The 16,458-nt window shown below is 37.4% G+C and overlaps 1 protein-coding gene across 3 annotated transcripts in view; it reads right to left on the bottom strand.

The window, feature by feature from the left end:
• Nucleotides 1–16,458, bottom strand: part of FBXW7 (F-box and WD repeat domain containing 7) — a 165,902-nt gene that overhangs the window by 64,349 nt on the left and 85,095 nt on the right. Inside the window, exon 1 of one of the 3 annotated variants that reach the window (XM_040698906.2) lies at nucleotides 12,376–12,710. The exons of the other annotated variants lie outside the window; for them this stretch is intronic. Coding sequence (XP_040554840.1) covers nucleotides 12,376–12,522 — 147 coding nt within the window. The 5' untranslated portion in view covers nucleotides 12,523–12,710. Of the gene's footprint in view, nucleotides 1–12,375; nucleotides 12,711–16,458 lie in introns of those variants that run through there. 3 annotated transcript variants of the gene reach the window in all.

Below are 16,458 nucleotides of genomic sequence, written 5' to 3' on the forward strand. Positions count from 1 at the left end.
TGTAAATCAGAGCTCAGACATTCATAAATTAAGAAAAACATATTTTGCTCTTTAAATGTAGTACTGATTTTTCAACCGCTAAATCTATTATTTCTTTTATAATGAAAAGTTCTGATTTACTTAAAGCTAGAATATCAAGTAATTTAATGGGAAAGCAAAATGAAAAGGGAGAAAAATGAAGGTTTGTTTTGCTACGATAATATTAGAAAAATTACTAATTTTTCTATTTATGAAAGCAAGTCACTAAGGTGCACCTCACGCAGCACAGATATAGTCTTTGAGCTTGGTAACAGTTTTTGAGCTGTCTGTAATCAAGAGAAATAACTCAGGGCAGTGTCATACGAAGTAGCACTGCCTCTGCTTATTGGCAAGGAGCTGGAAGGACATCTTCAATTCACACTGGAAACAGCTCTGGGAAAGCAAACAAACAAACCATACACCTGTAGCTGTTTATATAAGCTAAAGATAATTATAATATTAGATAACAAGGTGCTGTGATTCCCCAAATCCAAATGGAAGAAGGGAAGAAATTACCCACTAGCTTTAATGTTGCATGCTATTAAATGAAAACTAAATATTGTATTTTTAAAATAGACCATTACATTCACAAGCACTGTTAAAGAAATTAAAAGTTCAGAAATGTTTTTAGCATATATAAAGCAGCAGCTAACATTCTTTTAGAAATACAAAGATGGTTGCATATGTTAGGCTTCTAATAGGGCAACAGCTTTGTGATCCACGTCATTACATGCTTTGGAATGCCCCATCCGATATCTGACACACTTATTCCTCAAAGACAACCTACATTTTTATGTCCTCTCTATGGAATGCATACTGGGTGGGTTTTTTTGGTTCCTTGAGAGAAAAGTAAAAAAACTTATTGTGATAATGCTGAGATAATTTGAAGATTGGAATGAAATAACATACATACCCCTAAGGTACACACAATGCAGAGGGGCCACATTTAGAAAGAAATTCAATTTGATAATTTGCTTTCATTTTACTGGCTACTTTGCAAAACTAATTTTCCCTCCCTTAATATCAGCAGTTGTTTTAGGAAATGAACTTGGAAACATCTATAAAGCAACACGGTCTCTTTCAATTCTCAGTGTTTGCATTTAATTCCCCTTCTCCGCCTCCTCCTTCTTTTTTCCTCCCACAAACTTGTCTCCTCGTAAGACAAAAAAAGGCAGCACTAAAGGTTTTCAGCAGTTGAGTCTGAATATTTCACCAAACACTCATTCTCTGTATGTCCACAGAATACCTCTCACAACTCTGAAAAGAAGTTTCAACTAGTAAAGATAGATTAAAGCTTCATATTTGTGCCACATTACGGAAATAAAGAAAAGGAGATCAAGAACAAAGTTAGTGTCGTACGCTACCCCGCAGCAAGGCACTTCTTGTATGAAAACGCATAAATAAATGTCCTGGCTTCACAGCTTTGAGGATACAGACAAACTGAAATTAAAATTAGGGAAACAGTAGAGAAGAGTTTCAACTACTGCTTAGTATACTACCTTATTTCTTATCCACTGTCGTACATTTCACCTTACTGAAGTTTGACTTGGGTCAACCTAACTACCTTTACCATTTACCTTCTCCATTTACCTTCTTCCAAGTATATAAATACACAAAAATACCGCACACTCCATATACACAGACAATTATTCAACTGTGTAAAAAGAGACCCATAAGTTTTGGTGCTTACATCATGAAGTTACGATTACCTCTTCATAGAGAGCACAGTTCAAATTAAAGACTTTCTTTAGCTCAGTAGTACTTTTCATACTTAAGCAGTGCAAATGTGAATTAGAAATCTTAAAATCATCAAGAAAATATGAGGCCTTAGGGCCAATTATTAGATAGCACATCTTAACTTTTGTATCAACATATATACACAAAAGACAGGCAACGCTAAGAGCAAATAAACACAGATGTCTCTTGAAAGATTAGTTTTACTAGGCTTACAGTGCCTATTATGACTGGGTAACTGTTTTGAATAACCTCAGGGGACATAAATTGTCTGCTGAAGTCAAAGAATATGCTGAAAATTCTGAGCAATTATGAGCATATATGTTCTACACATCCACTGCCAGAAGCCAATAATGCTACCTATTTCTATAAATTAGGTCCCCAAAGTCATAAAGGCTCTCCAAATTAATGGAGAGGTGCAAGTTATGGTTTTTAATACCCCTGCACTTCAGTGCCCAGTTTGCGTTTTTACCACAGGTAGCCCCCCTGTATCAAGGAAGAGGGAGCAAGAGAAATGACAGTGTGTGTGCTAGTGGGGAGAGCGGGGGCAGTAAGCAGATTTCCACACCTGTCTCACTCTACTGTTATGTTTTCACAAATCCATTATTTCCCTAGAAATGCCTTAGATATTTTCCAGCATTTACCTTCTTCAAGCAGAAAGGAGAGTCATTTCTGATGCAAACTACCTAGAATGACAGAAGTTGGGGTCTGCTAAACATGGCCACAAACTGACAAATACACACTATTTCTGGACATCTAAGCCATTCACTTGTGTGCCCAAATTAAAATGGGCCAGCACTTCAGAACAGGAAACTATTTCCTCTTGACCCTCTCAGAAGTTTGGATGCTTTCCCAGAAATCTCAAGACTGGCGCAGGGCTTAGTGCTGTGTCTGCAAGACAGCTGCATTCATTTTATATTGGGCACTAAAATGAGAAGACATCTGGATGCAGTCCTCCATGGGAATGTGCAGAACAAACCAAGGAAGACATGTTGAGCAGATGTAACAAGATGAGGAGGTGCCAGGTCCAGAAAGCGCTCTACATCAATCAGATACTCCAAATTTCACTCAGTATGGCGATACGATATTCAGATCATTTGGAAAGCTGACTTTGGTTATGCCAACAGATGTAATGAAAATCCACAGTCATTGGCACTGGGATGCTCAAGCCACCTCCTTCTGAGAGGTAACAGCTGTAACTCACTGAAGTTTTCCCCCCACAAAGACCAGCTTCACATGCAATAAGAAAACAGGAGGAGAGAAGCAGCTACAAGAAACGTACAGTATTTTTTCTGGCATGTAAATGGAACAACGCCAATACAATTACAGCGTACTTTCTACAACACGTAGGGGTAGTGGAGGTATTTTCTTAAAGACATCAACAATCCAACCATAAAACTAATCTACTTCTGCAATTTTAATCCACATATTATATATGAGCAAGGCACCAATCAAAAAGAAAGCTGCGGTTATTATTATAATTCACTTTCTTTCTAAAGCAAAGTAGTACTGTTACAGACTTAGGTCCTTAATAAATCTGGAAATTAGTTTCTGCCTTCACATTAATTGCGATTAATGTCAATTTTTTAATAGAACTAAGTGACCACAAAAAATAATGTCATTTCAAACACGTTGAGAAAACTAACAATTTCTACCAGAAGCAATTTTATGCCATTAGATAAATCTCAGCCAGCAGTAACAGTGATACAACAGACCCTGCCACAGGCTAAAGAGATGAGGTACCCCACTTTCTTTATATTATTATTTTTTAGTTACGTGTGGTTAAATAATCTTTCTTACTAACACGAGAGAAAACTACAAATAAGCAGCACACTTAGATGTCTAATACGTGAAATAAACAGAACATTATTTTCTTTAAAATACACTCCTTGAAAGCAAACAAACAAAAAAGATGCACAAGCATCCTTTCTGGATGCTATTCAAGCAAAGAGAATTGTTACCAACTGAGAGAGATTAAAATCTGCATGTAGATAGCAAACCGAGTGTAAGCAGGGGAAATTGATTTACACGTAGAATTTTAATACTTAAATTACTATACTTAAACATAAATGCTCATGTTTTAAAATTAATTAACCACTGCTACAGCCACTGTATTTTTAAATTTTTTCAACCTCATGGTTCATCTGGGTTTAATTAAGAAATACTAGACTAGCCAGCTACAGATAATTCCTTGTTTCATTAAAGGAGGTGCGTGGGCAGGAAGGGTTTTACCAGAACTGCATGCAGTGTAAGTGGAGAGGCAGAGGAGGGGAACGCTGTGGGTGTAAAAAGACAGGATAGAAAAGAGATGCTTTAGAGAAGCTATGTAGACTGAATAGGTACTGGGCAGAAGTGGACTAGATTGGCAGCTTGGCGTTTAGAGATTTGAAGGTGGTGAGGCAGAAAAGGCAAGAGACTTTAAGGCCAAGAAAAAATCCATGGTAGGAATTAGGTCTGAAATGTCACTGACAACCAACCACAGGAGAAATGCAAGACGGAATGTAGTGGTGCTGCAAATATGTTAAAATCGCAAACATTCTTGCCAGCTGCTGCGGTTATCATGAGAAGTAATCTTGTGTTAGGGGTTATTAATAGCAACATGCTTTGGAAGAGACTGCCATTTGTACTTACAGAGCACCGTATCATGCGGATTCATTTAGAGCAACAAAATCTGACTGTTTAAGTATAGCTGTAAGCCCACCTAAGTAGAAAGAATGGAGCTAAAAACATACCAAAAATACCTGCATGACACCTGCTCTGCTGCTTTTATCAATCTTTAGAAAGTAAAATTCTGGGGAGAGCATTTTTAGAAGAGCAGTATAGCATCACCTACAGACTGCAGTGATCTGTGTTCTAAGAACAATTTTGTCTTCCCAGAAGCTAACTACACATTTGTATTTCCACTTTGTCTTCTGTCTTTCATCTCTACAAGCAGTAAGCTACGGGTGCAGAGGCCATCTTGAATACAACTTTAAGGGCAATACTCCTGTAATACTAATAGTAGTAGCTGTAAATAGAAGTATGCTTTTCAAGTCAGTGATTGTATACGCAAACACATGGAGATTGTGGCATCTAAATCACACAGTGTGTTGTGAGACCTTTCCTCCTAAGAGTAGCACGCTGCTAACAGTTACCTTCATGACTCACTAACTGCATTATGAGCTGAAATAAACGATCACTACACACACTGGAGTCAAATGCAATTTTAGAAATTCCACAGATAGATACATGCATTGAAATGTCTGGTCTCAAATTCGCATATATTTAATTACAAGATTCCTACAATATATAAAAGTTATTTCCTGTTTTGGAGCTTACAAATAGAATTCTACCTTGCATACGAAAAGCAGTGCATCTTATACAAGCTCAATAAAGGATCTAAAAAAGAGAGGAGAGAAAGTAGCATGGATTACAGATTACAATACAAAACATTTGCTGTCTTTGCCACCGCCACCCCATTCCCTGTAAAACAAAGTATTTCCTTACGCCACAAAGAAGTTTAACACAGCATTTCCTAAGAATTATGGGTTCCTTTTATATCAAGTACAAAATCAGTATCAATTGGGTTAAGGAACTGTTCCTAAACTCAGATAATTTCTAAGGGAAAATAATATACAGAAGAATATATTTAGACTTTCAGTATGATTTATGAATTTAAACACATTCTTCTCTCGTCCCTTTCTCAATTAGTTTAGAGACTATAGATTTTTTGTGATTTTGGATCTGTTGTTTTTTTACCTAAGAAAAACAATGTTACAGTACTAGCAATGTTATTGAAAACAGATTTTCTGCATCATCTGTTAAATTTTCTTATTACATACGTAGCCAGCACTTCTCTTTCACAAACCTGTATATTTGCAACGTACTAAAAATGTAGTACGTAGTTCACAATTATCATCTGAAGTTTTAAGAAAATTTATTATCCTACCTCATGGAATGTATACTGGACTATTAAAATCACATTCATCTGAGAGGTAACTGAAGTCTTTTTGAAGTGTGATCAGTCTGAGCAATGATTACGTGTATGTTCTACCACCACCTCAACCCTCTTACCAAAAAGCCCTGCAAACAAATTAGTTACACAGAAAACATTTTAAGGAAGAATAAACAAGAAGTACAATCTTCCTTGATTAAAAATACAGTAAAGTCACATCAGCTGCAGTGCTTTTCTTTGTCCTTTTCAAGTAACTGAGTAACTTTATGGAATACGTGAACACAATTTGGAAAGGTGCTCTGTTGCTCTTTTTCAGCATTATTCTTCTCTGAAACTATGCACTCAATTTCATATGAAATATAGACAAGTAAACATAGCGGGAGCTGGGAAGAATGTAACAGGAGAGAGAATTCAAGGGGAAAAAGGAATCTGTTTTCATCAGAGGATGGGTATCAACGAGAAGTTATGGGGGAAAAGCAGCATTAAGTCTAAAATTGAGAGAAGGATAAAAAGGATTGAGATTAAAAACCTAACACAGAGTCTGGAAGAAAAACACAAGCTAAGCAATGAAGCTAGGAATGGGGCAGATGATGAGCAGAAGCACTTAAACCAGCAAAACCATCACTCCCTGACAGCAACAGCTCATCACAAAGAAAAAAAAAATCAATTGGTGTGATGAGGGAGATGCTAATGCTACAGCCCTGGCTGTGACTTGTCTGGGTATCATTCTAGTCCAGTTCGACTTCCACTCAGCATCTGGGAAACGCCAGAAGAAAGAATGCCAGTTAAAACAGGTTCTTCATGTTTCTATGTCATGAGCTAGTCATGATACCATACAGCATTTTTCTCCCTACAAACATTCCTCTCCCATACCCAAAATAGATATTCAGGAAATTAAAATGGCTTAATTTGCTGCAGAAGGACAATAAATGCCTACTTGGCAATGTAAGAGAATGCAAAAAAGAAAAAAAAGAAAAAATCCTAGTTAATTAGGTTTCAAAGCAATAAATGAAATATTTAATTTCACATTTTGTAAGTTTTGCTCAGGAATGATCAATAAGGAGAGGCACTGGGGTCAAATATATGGCAGCACAGCTGTCTCCCATTCTCTCTTTTCTTCTGTTGACTCCTGTGGTCTCCACAGCTTGAGAGGGTAAAACAGACTGGCTTCATGGAGGTGAAGAGCTTTCACAAAGTCAATACAGCATGTTTAAATAGCTCAGCTCTAATAGCAGTAAAGCTTCCTAAAGACATATAAACAATTCAGCACAAAGGAACAGAATTGCCCAGCCAACCTCCATTCCCTCAGCTTCTGAATTTAAGTGACTGCCTTCAGCATCTTCCCGACATACTTTTAGCATATGCACCTGCGTATCAGTCTACAGTAAGTAGACACTGTTCACTGCATGAGAAATGGAAGTTTTAAATACATCAAAAACACAAAGAAAACCATTTCACTTCATGTTAAACACAAATGAGACTCTTATTGCTGCTTTTTATCTTGGATAGAAATAGGCAGTACAATTTAAAAATAAAAGCATTTCTTAGAGACAGTACAGTGACAAAGGATCACTGAATATTCTGAAAACCCAGTCTCTGGGAGTGCCTACAATGTGCTACGGTGGACATAAAAACAAAACAAAAAAATTCTCAGAGCTCGTTCAGGTATTTTTTTAGGCAGTACAGCAGGCTGTGCTTCATCTGAACAATTTAGCTAGAAGTTTTCTTTTTTCCATGAGACACAAGGAACAGCTGTTTGAATGGCAAGCTAAACGCTCCCTCCTACAACTGGCTATCTTAAGTCCAGAGCTTCTGTTATACCCCACACAGAAGCAGACAGAGTATGCTTCTGCACGCATGCAGCTCTACAGAGCCAGTAGACTGCATCTGTGGTTTTAAGGTTTAAAAATATATAAATAAGGTGAGTAGGCGGATTTTGATATGGCTTAGCAAACCTCCTGCAAGACCATGGGGCACTTCACTTAAGTCATGCTGAACCATCCTGAGTTAACTAGAGCTATGTTGAATTAATCAGGTAATTCAGGGTATGCCTAGTGTTTTTCCACCTCTGTGATTTCCCTTTTATTCCCTCCAAAGTACAGAATTGAGTCAGCTGATATGCAATCCCAGTGATAGAGATAATTGCAGAAAGAAGGGGAAAAAAAAAGAGGGGGGAAGAAAGCGAGACTTCAGACTGCCACCACTCCATACTGAGCAAATAAGCAACAGAAGGCTTCTCTTCATGGCTATTGCCCCAGTGAGGAAATACTTCTTACTCCTCTTTTGCAAGGGGATGAACGTCATAGAATCACAGAATTGCTCAGGTTGGAAAAGACCTTGAAGATCATGAAGTGCTGACTGAAGATGGTTCATATACTTAAAAAAAAGAAAGAAAGAAAGAAAGAAAGAACGGGAAGTAGTTAATTATTTAAGATTATTTACATGTTAAAATAAGTCTCCCTCCAGTCAGTGTTACACAAGACTTAGCTTTGCTCATTTTACCAAATGGTAGAAAAAAATTACACGGGGAGAATACTTTTCTCAGTTGAGCTTCAAGAAAAAAAATAGTTTCTTTTTCACATTATTCAAGACCTGATCTCACATCAGCTGAAATGCAGTGAAGTATTTTCCCTAATTAAGGTGGGAGGATACACCACTTCAGAGATAGCTCTGTTTTTTCATCCATTAGGCGATTTCTTATTAATGTGAAATAACGTGCTTCACTCCAGCAAGAAATATGATTGGTTGCAGAAACAAAAACAAACAAACAAAAAAAACAGAATTAGATTTTCCTGAAAGGCTTCAAGGGCTGCTGTGCTAGCACAAGCAGTTACACTGATTGGACTGACAACAAAAAAGGGTGGTTTTGGTTGTTTTAATATAGAAAGGAAGGGATGAAGCATCAAGTTCACGTAAATGAAGGTCTTTAAGCGTAAGGCACATTAACATTTGAAACAATTACTAGCATATCAGTCAAAAAGAGGAAGGAAAAGAAACTGGAGACTCATCTCAAGGGCTCTACTGCAGTCACAAGTAGACCTATGCCACGTGTCATGTGTAAAACCAACAGATGTTTTACTCAAAAGAAGACCTACAACATGGGATATAAATCAACACAAAAATGCTTTATCCTACATTCACCTCATATGCAAGTATGTCCTACAGAAGGAAACATTTCTCTGATGAACTGAGTTGATGAACCACATGAATTTAGTCAGATACATCTTGAAGGCAAAACACGTAGACAAACTTCTCTGGTGAGAGTACAAATGAATCTGGGCTGCTTCCGAGAGTAGGGGCATTTGAAATGGATACATTCATTACCTTAACTTTTCCAGGTTAGCATAAGGCAGGCTGCACAGTGAAACCCTCCTGTAACAACTCAGCACTACTTTGAACTGCTTGAGATAGAGAAATGCTGCAAGTGCACACAGCATTCTCACAAACTTTTCAGCCTATTACCACTTCTTAAAAATAGTTATTCAATATAGTGAAATTGTTACATAGCAACTTATGAAAGCAATAAGTACTGGAATTATAAGAAAAAAAACACATGGAAACTAAAGAGGGGAGAGATCTGTTTTTAAAAGCAGAGGCTCTGAAAGAAATATTAATTAGAACTGTTTGAAAAGAAACATACTTTCATTGTGAGTGGTTTCAGAGAAGTCTGGGTGGAAAATATGGTCAATTTACAGGTTAATTTTTAATTAAATGAAAGCATTTATCATGACAGGCAAAATACAGCACTTGGTTTCTGAACATACGTGACATGCATGACTGTCACATAAGTATGTTCAGTGATCAGCTGCAGTTAAAGCTAAATGATATATGATAGCTGAAGGGTATACTGGTTGAAAGACTTTGTTGCCCCTTCACAGCACACAGCAAAATCTGCTTCGGTGCCTACAAAAGACGTATAAGCAGCTAAAGAGGACCAGAGCTGTGTTTATGTTTGACAATTCAGCATCGCTGCTTTCAGCGGCAATTTAGGAAGAATGCACACATTTACCGTAGAAGCACTGAAGTTATGCACCAAGTTATTTTCAAGTGCTACAAAAGAATGCTAAGTAATACTATTTTTAACCGGATTCAGATGAGTGGTGTTGCAGATGAGTGTTTTAACTACATGAGCAAACCAACAAAATGCATACAGGCAAACTGTTAAGTCCTGTGACCATTTATAGTGCACTTCTTGATAGAAGCAGACAATGCAGAAGCTATGAACTGTCAGCTTCCATAACGGAAGGAGTTTTACCTCCAAGGATCACAGTACACATTTTAAAGATGTTTCGCTTGGTTTAATGTACGGCAAAGGAGGGGATGAAATGAGTTCAAACCAGGAGAAGGTTGATTATTTTTAAGTCCTGCCAGTGTCTGGGTGGCCCGATCACACACTTGCCTGACAAAAGTCAGTAGTGGTATTACATATTGCCTGCCCAATAACTCGAAAGCAAACTGTAGCTCGTGCTCTAAAGTCGGTCAGGTTTAGGGCTGAACATTCAATGTTAAATAATTTAATGAATCGCTTCTTAAATAAACAGAATTTTTAAAAAAGAGTTGTACACCAGCAAAGGCAGCGTCAGAACTGTCAGAACTCCTATTTTACAGGAAAATATATTTTTGGTTCTTGCTATGGTTAATATAATGATAAACGCACTAACAGAAGTACTGATCTTCTCTTCCGCTGATACTCAAAATTTGCATTACTCTTTGATATGTAGAAATGAAAAAGCAGAACTTTTACACAACCAATTCACATTAGCACGGAAGGAACCCAATATGGTAATGGCTGTGAGTTATATGCAGGCTTTGAGTAGGTTGCAAAGCATGAGAGCAAAGGCGGAGCCTCGCAGCTTTTCCACAGCCGCCATCAGACCAAGAACCAGTCATTTCCAAAGACTAGCAAAACTTAAACAGCAGGTAAAAAAGTACTACAGCATTTATTCACTTCCAGCTTTGTCCTAATGATAAAGGAAAAACAGATGCTGAACAGTTTCTGAGATCCCTCATAATCCTAAAACCTCCAAGTCGTTAAACTGAGCGCTCAAATGTGATTTAGGACAGGACAACTGAGAGACTGCAGACATTTTGGAACAATGGAGTACCTCCAGAGAACTGCTCTTTAAATGGTACTTTCACTACAGAAAATACACACAAAACATTAGCATTACCGTGCTGGCATTATAACATTTTCATATTGTCATTGCTTCCTTAAATCAGAGTCATGCAGTACGCCCACTGAACTTAAAAATCTTTTATCCTATGTTCCATACTAAGCTTTGACAAGGACAATGGAACAAAAACTAACCAAACACATTCCAAATGCTTACTTTCAAGCAAACAATATTCAAAGCATGTCAAAAATTTGAAAAATTCTGCTAAGAAAGGGTTAACTTCATCGCTTCCAACCTCCCTATTCGCTATTCAGTGTAGCACTGCATTTCCCAAAAAGACTTCTTTTCCAAAATGCACACTATACCCTTATAATAGTGGTGTATAGGCGTGTTCTAATATTTGCACTGCTGCAGGCTGATATTATGCTGGAGCCTTCAATGAATGCCATATACCTTTTGCATACAAGAAATAGAAATTCAAAGCAACACTGTAAGAACTCCAAGTTTTCAAAGGCAATCTTGTCAAATTCAGGTTTCATCCACGATTTCACTACATGACTTTGCTAAAAGGAGCATTTTGATTTTTGAGGTAAGTCAGAACATTTGCAAAAGCTGAGTCAGATTTTAAAACCTGACATTAGTAAATGGAATTAATATTTATTCAGTAGCAATAGAAAACTTGGTAGCGTTTCATTATGAGGAGTCAATTTATTTGTAAACCTAATCAAATTAGTTTCAAAGAGTAATGAAGACCAAAAGTTAATGACTTGAAAAGAGTACGAGCTTAGCAGTACGTAAACCATGAAACATAATCATAGAATCATAGAAGCAATCATATCAAAATCATGATATAAGCTGATTTGAAAACACTTATTGAAAACTTTCTATTAGAGAACAAAAGTTGAAGAACACATTATATGAGAGACGGAAAAAATAGTCTTAACAGCCACTTTATTCATATAGCTTCTGAACTTGTAGCATAAGACCCGTGATAGTTTGTCAGGCTAGGATTGTCTATATATAAACTATATCGCAACCACCACATAGTAACATGCTATTTTTATTTTCTCTAACAGCAAAAATGTTATCTCTGCTACTGAGTTACAAGAGTATTAAAACCATACTTTAAGAATTATTACTAAAAATGTTTAAATATTAAATAAGTTTAAGGTCTCTGAATTCTCTACTTTAGTTTCCAACTGTGTCGGTACAATTCAGAACGACATTAGATGGATTTTAGTTCTAACCTACCTGCAGCACCTAAAACAGCAAATAAAAGGAAACCACACATTTATGAATACATCTATTATATATGTATTTTTTCACCTAGGTGATATACATCTATATGATAATCTCTGTATATCCCTTTAAATTTCTAAGATAAATGATATATCTGCATTTTAATTAAAATGAAGCAGAAGAATCATTGAAATAAGTGACAAGAGGGCTCTTCTATGACGCCATAAGACAAGGAAATGTGCAGATCAGCACTTCATGGAATGAATACACCATGACAAAGCTCTGAACCACAAGCAAAGTGATCAAAAGTCAGGTTTTAAAGATTTCTGCACTTACCCGTCTACGGCAGAAAGGCAAGCCCTGGGCAATGATGCTGATGCTAAATATCTTCATCACAGTTTGGTGTGGTAGGGGTTCTTTGGCACTTTTAAGATCAACAGGAACCAAGCCATGGTTTATGGCAGTTTTCCCAGGTTTGGACATTTTACTGCTCTTACTTTGTCAGGTCTATTAGTAACGCACAAACATTGCTTAAAATAAAAAACCACTGCACTTCTAAAGTTGCATGATTTCTTTTAAAAGTATATGCTTCAAAGTGGCAATTCAGCGCCGCACAGCCTGCTGCCTTTGTCTCTCAACCTTCTCCTGCCAAGTGTCCTGACCCGTCTGCTGCTGAGTGAAGTGCGAGCTATCCTAGTATAGACAGGAATTATACTGCGAAGGGGCAGGCAGACTGCTCCTGCCAGTCACACAGCTGGGGGACCTCCCCTGCCATGTCAGGGGAACAATCAACTGAAAAGGAATCTGAACATTAGAAATGAAGTAGCAAATTCTAACTGCTGGGAGTTTTAATTGCCACAGACATTTACACGTGCACTTTAAAGGAAGAAGTACTTTGAACTGATTTATTTTATGAGTTGGCGCTGTCCTTTCGGAGTGAGAATCCAAGGAGACTCCAACCTTGTAGCAGTGTCACTACAAGATCACCTCCACCACTCTCCAGGTAGACTTCATCTGGAGGCTTTCAATAAAAATGTTGATGGACAGCGACTAAGAAAGTTACCCAGGCTTTCCTGTTTCTCGCTTGCTGTCTCCACAGTCACAATGTTTTGCTATGCTTCAATGATTAAAAAGGAAACAGAAATAACAATACGGGAAGAAATGGAACTCACCCAAAGTAAACATACTGTCTTGAAAATTGCTCTTTTTAATCATAAGGAAGACTATTTTCTTTCTACTCCTTGCTACTGATGTACAGGTATCCTTGCCTGCATCGTACTCCTCCCTGCTGCTGTGGGGCAGTAGCATCCCTGGGCCTCGGTTCAAGAGACAAGGTAGCATTGAGGTGTTCTTCCCTTCGGTGGCTGGCTGGGATGCAGTGCAGCTCAGGCCCAGCATCACAGCACTATGAAGGAGAAGGGAAGGGTCCTTTCTCTGTGGGGAGAGAAAATCCGTGGCCCCCTTCCTCTGAGAGGGCAGATCCCTATAGAAGACAGAGACTACCTTTAGCACAAGCCCAGCTTAGTGCCATTTACTGCAGTAAGTTCTTATTCCACCACAGCAAGTTAGAACAGTCACGTCTTATTACTTAAACTATCTGCAATTAGTTGTTTTTGGGAGGTTTTCTTTTTTCCTTTTTTTTTTTTTTTTTTAAATCAAACTAGCTTTCCTACAATGCTGCTATGTTCCCACAACCTCTTCAACCTCTATACTTCAACAAGGTTCTTAAAAATGTATTCAAATTTTGAAAACCTTTTTGAGCAAAACAAAGTAGATAGAGACAAAAGCCTGTGAAAACGTCTTACGAAATTACTGATAAAAGATGTAAAAAGCCATCAAAGCCCTCGTATGAACTGAGTCAGTACAGCCCAAAACACAGTGAATAAATGACCATTAAGAAATCTTACATGTCCCTTTATGCACAACCTGGCAAAGATAATTAACTGTATAATTATGGAGGGGCAAAAGGGGGGAGTGTAGTAATGCTTTACTGCTTGAAGCACAACACTGTAACTTAACAAAAGACAGCATTAAAATATGCCTGTTATTAGCATCCCCACTTAGCCCTTTGTTTCCCCCTCAAAAAGCCAACCTGTCATCATGTTTCACTTGCATGTAAAGGGCCTTCTCTGACTACACATTTGCTTGTTGAAAGCTTTTTTTTGAATACAAAAAACACCTACAAAAGTCCAAAAATGTTTCATTCATTATATATACACATTACAGAAAGCATTTACTTGAACAAATGTCTCTCAGACAAATAACTTTTTTTCCTTACAGATACTGCATATGGAAATGCTGTGATAGAATGGTAGATAGCACAGTATTTTCACGTCCATATTTTTCTTCTCTGCTGTTCTTTTCATATGCCATTTTAAAGCAAGATTCAGATGTATAGTCTCTTCTGAAAGACCCCCTATGTTTTTTTATTTTCCACCTTATAGATGACAAAAAGCTGTTTATCATTAGACTATGCTTAACAGCAATATAATCAGATCATACTTTATAGCATCATTCTGAAGGACTTTATTCATACAACAAATATTATGCTTTCACTTGGCTAGAAGACTTTAGAAAGGTGTCTTAGGATCTCTGCTGAACTCAGACAAGCAAGCCTCAGATACTGCATACAGAAATATACGTGCATGCATATGTTATCAGAAACTGCTGTAAAGCTCAGTTTTAAGAGACTGCCTCACTGCAGTTACTGAAAGTAAGATCCAATGGTGCTGCAGACTGTTCTGTTTTACTACCAGCCATTCTTGCTTGATATCAGAGCTTCCTAGTTTACAGACTCACTCCCCTCCTTTTCCATCAGTTCCAAATGGACATGGAGAACAGGAACAGGACGGTCTGCTTGCAGCTCTGCACATAGCTGGGAGCAGACAAGAATAAAACAAGGCGTTCTCCCAGCACCACTTGCAGCACATGTCTCCAGTCACAGATAATCCTCATACCTCTTCAGATACAACTCTGATTATCAGTCCTTTTTTTTTTTTGCGTATGGTTTGAGATAAGTGTCAGCAGTATGTCAGTTTTCCCTCAGTAATGTCCAAATGTTTGTAAGTAGCTATTCTAGAGTAAATCCACGGAGACACATTTCTTGCTTATTAAAGAAAAAGTATCACGTTCCACTTCAGCATTGCCCACTTAAGTGGATAACACCAAAGTGGAATAAGGCTTTGTCACAACAGGTTACTATACTACATTTCACACTTTACCACATCAATATGGAAAAGCTCCAGTTTTTGTCTCTGATTGTTTTTCTCTTGTTTTTGTCATTGTCTCTCCCTCCAAATGCTTACTATCAGACCAGATTTTCCTGGTCAATTCTTGTCTCCACATATCATCACTTCTTATAAGTCTTACAAGCATAACACATTACTGACTGTAGGTATTGTCCTGCAGTAATGTTCGAAGGCCCCAGGCCATGCTGGACGGCTACAAACGTTTCATCGGTGAGAGTCCTTAGCCTGAAAATACAACAGTCTAATTTAAGCAGTAAGAGAGTGTAACAGGAAGACAAAACTGGAGAGCGTCGGCTATCTTAGAAGTGTCAGGAATACACTGCATGTACTAGGCAGCTTTGCTTTTTGTGGTTACTACACATATACTTCAAACTTAAGCTTTAACAGAATAGTTTAAAGAACAATTCTTTTGCTTTTATCTTTAGAAGTGTTTTTTTTTCTTTTTTTTTTTTTTTACAATACAAAGTAGGAACATGTCAATTTGACAAACTTTATGGAAATTTGAGCTTCACTGCTTTGTAATACATTTCTCTAACATCTTGTTTCTAAGTAAATTGAGGTCTATCTCCAGTGATGCTCTTTTGAAGTCCCTGCCTGTCATTTTAATTAGAAAATACTGTTAGAAATTGGATCATTTTATTTAGATGCAGAAATATGCCTGATAATTTGGGTTTGGAAATATTAGTTTGAGGTTGTCACAAACTGTTAATCATAAGCTAATGAATACATAATACTCTTTGGTTTTGTGAGTTTAGTGAAGAGACATCTTTGTAAAATGAAGCAAGCACTTGTAAATTCTGTATCTTCCCAAGTAATTAAGCGTAAGCCTTCAGAAGAGCTTCTTAGGAACCTTTTACCAGAAATCAAATGTTATAAAATTTACTTGCTTGTTCATTATACTTAACTGCAGAAAGGTTAAAGGCACAGCTCTAAGAATTAATCACAACAACAGATGTCAGCTTGCTTACAACCTTTACAGAATCTTCTTTTGAGCTCACAGTATTTTAATATTAATTAATATAAATGTTATTAGAAGATGAAACAAACACTTAGGACATTTTAATATGGTGATGGAACAATACAGGCCTAAATGAACTATTTCTAAGCACACGCAGGCTGAAATGCAGAGAGCAGAACGCCACACTTTTCTGACAGTTCTTAACTGGTGAGC

Source organism: Gallus gallus, chromosome 4 (genome assembly GCF_016699485.2).
Source record: "Gallus gallus isolate bGalGal1 chromosome 4, bGalGal1.mat.broiler.GRCg7b, whole genome shotgun sequence".
In the NCBI taxonomy this organism is placed as follows: Eukaryota; Metazoa; Chordata; class Aves; order Galliformes; family Phasianidae; genus Gallus; species Gallus gallus.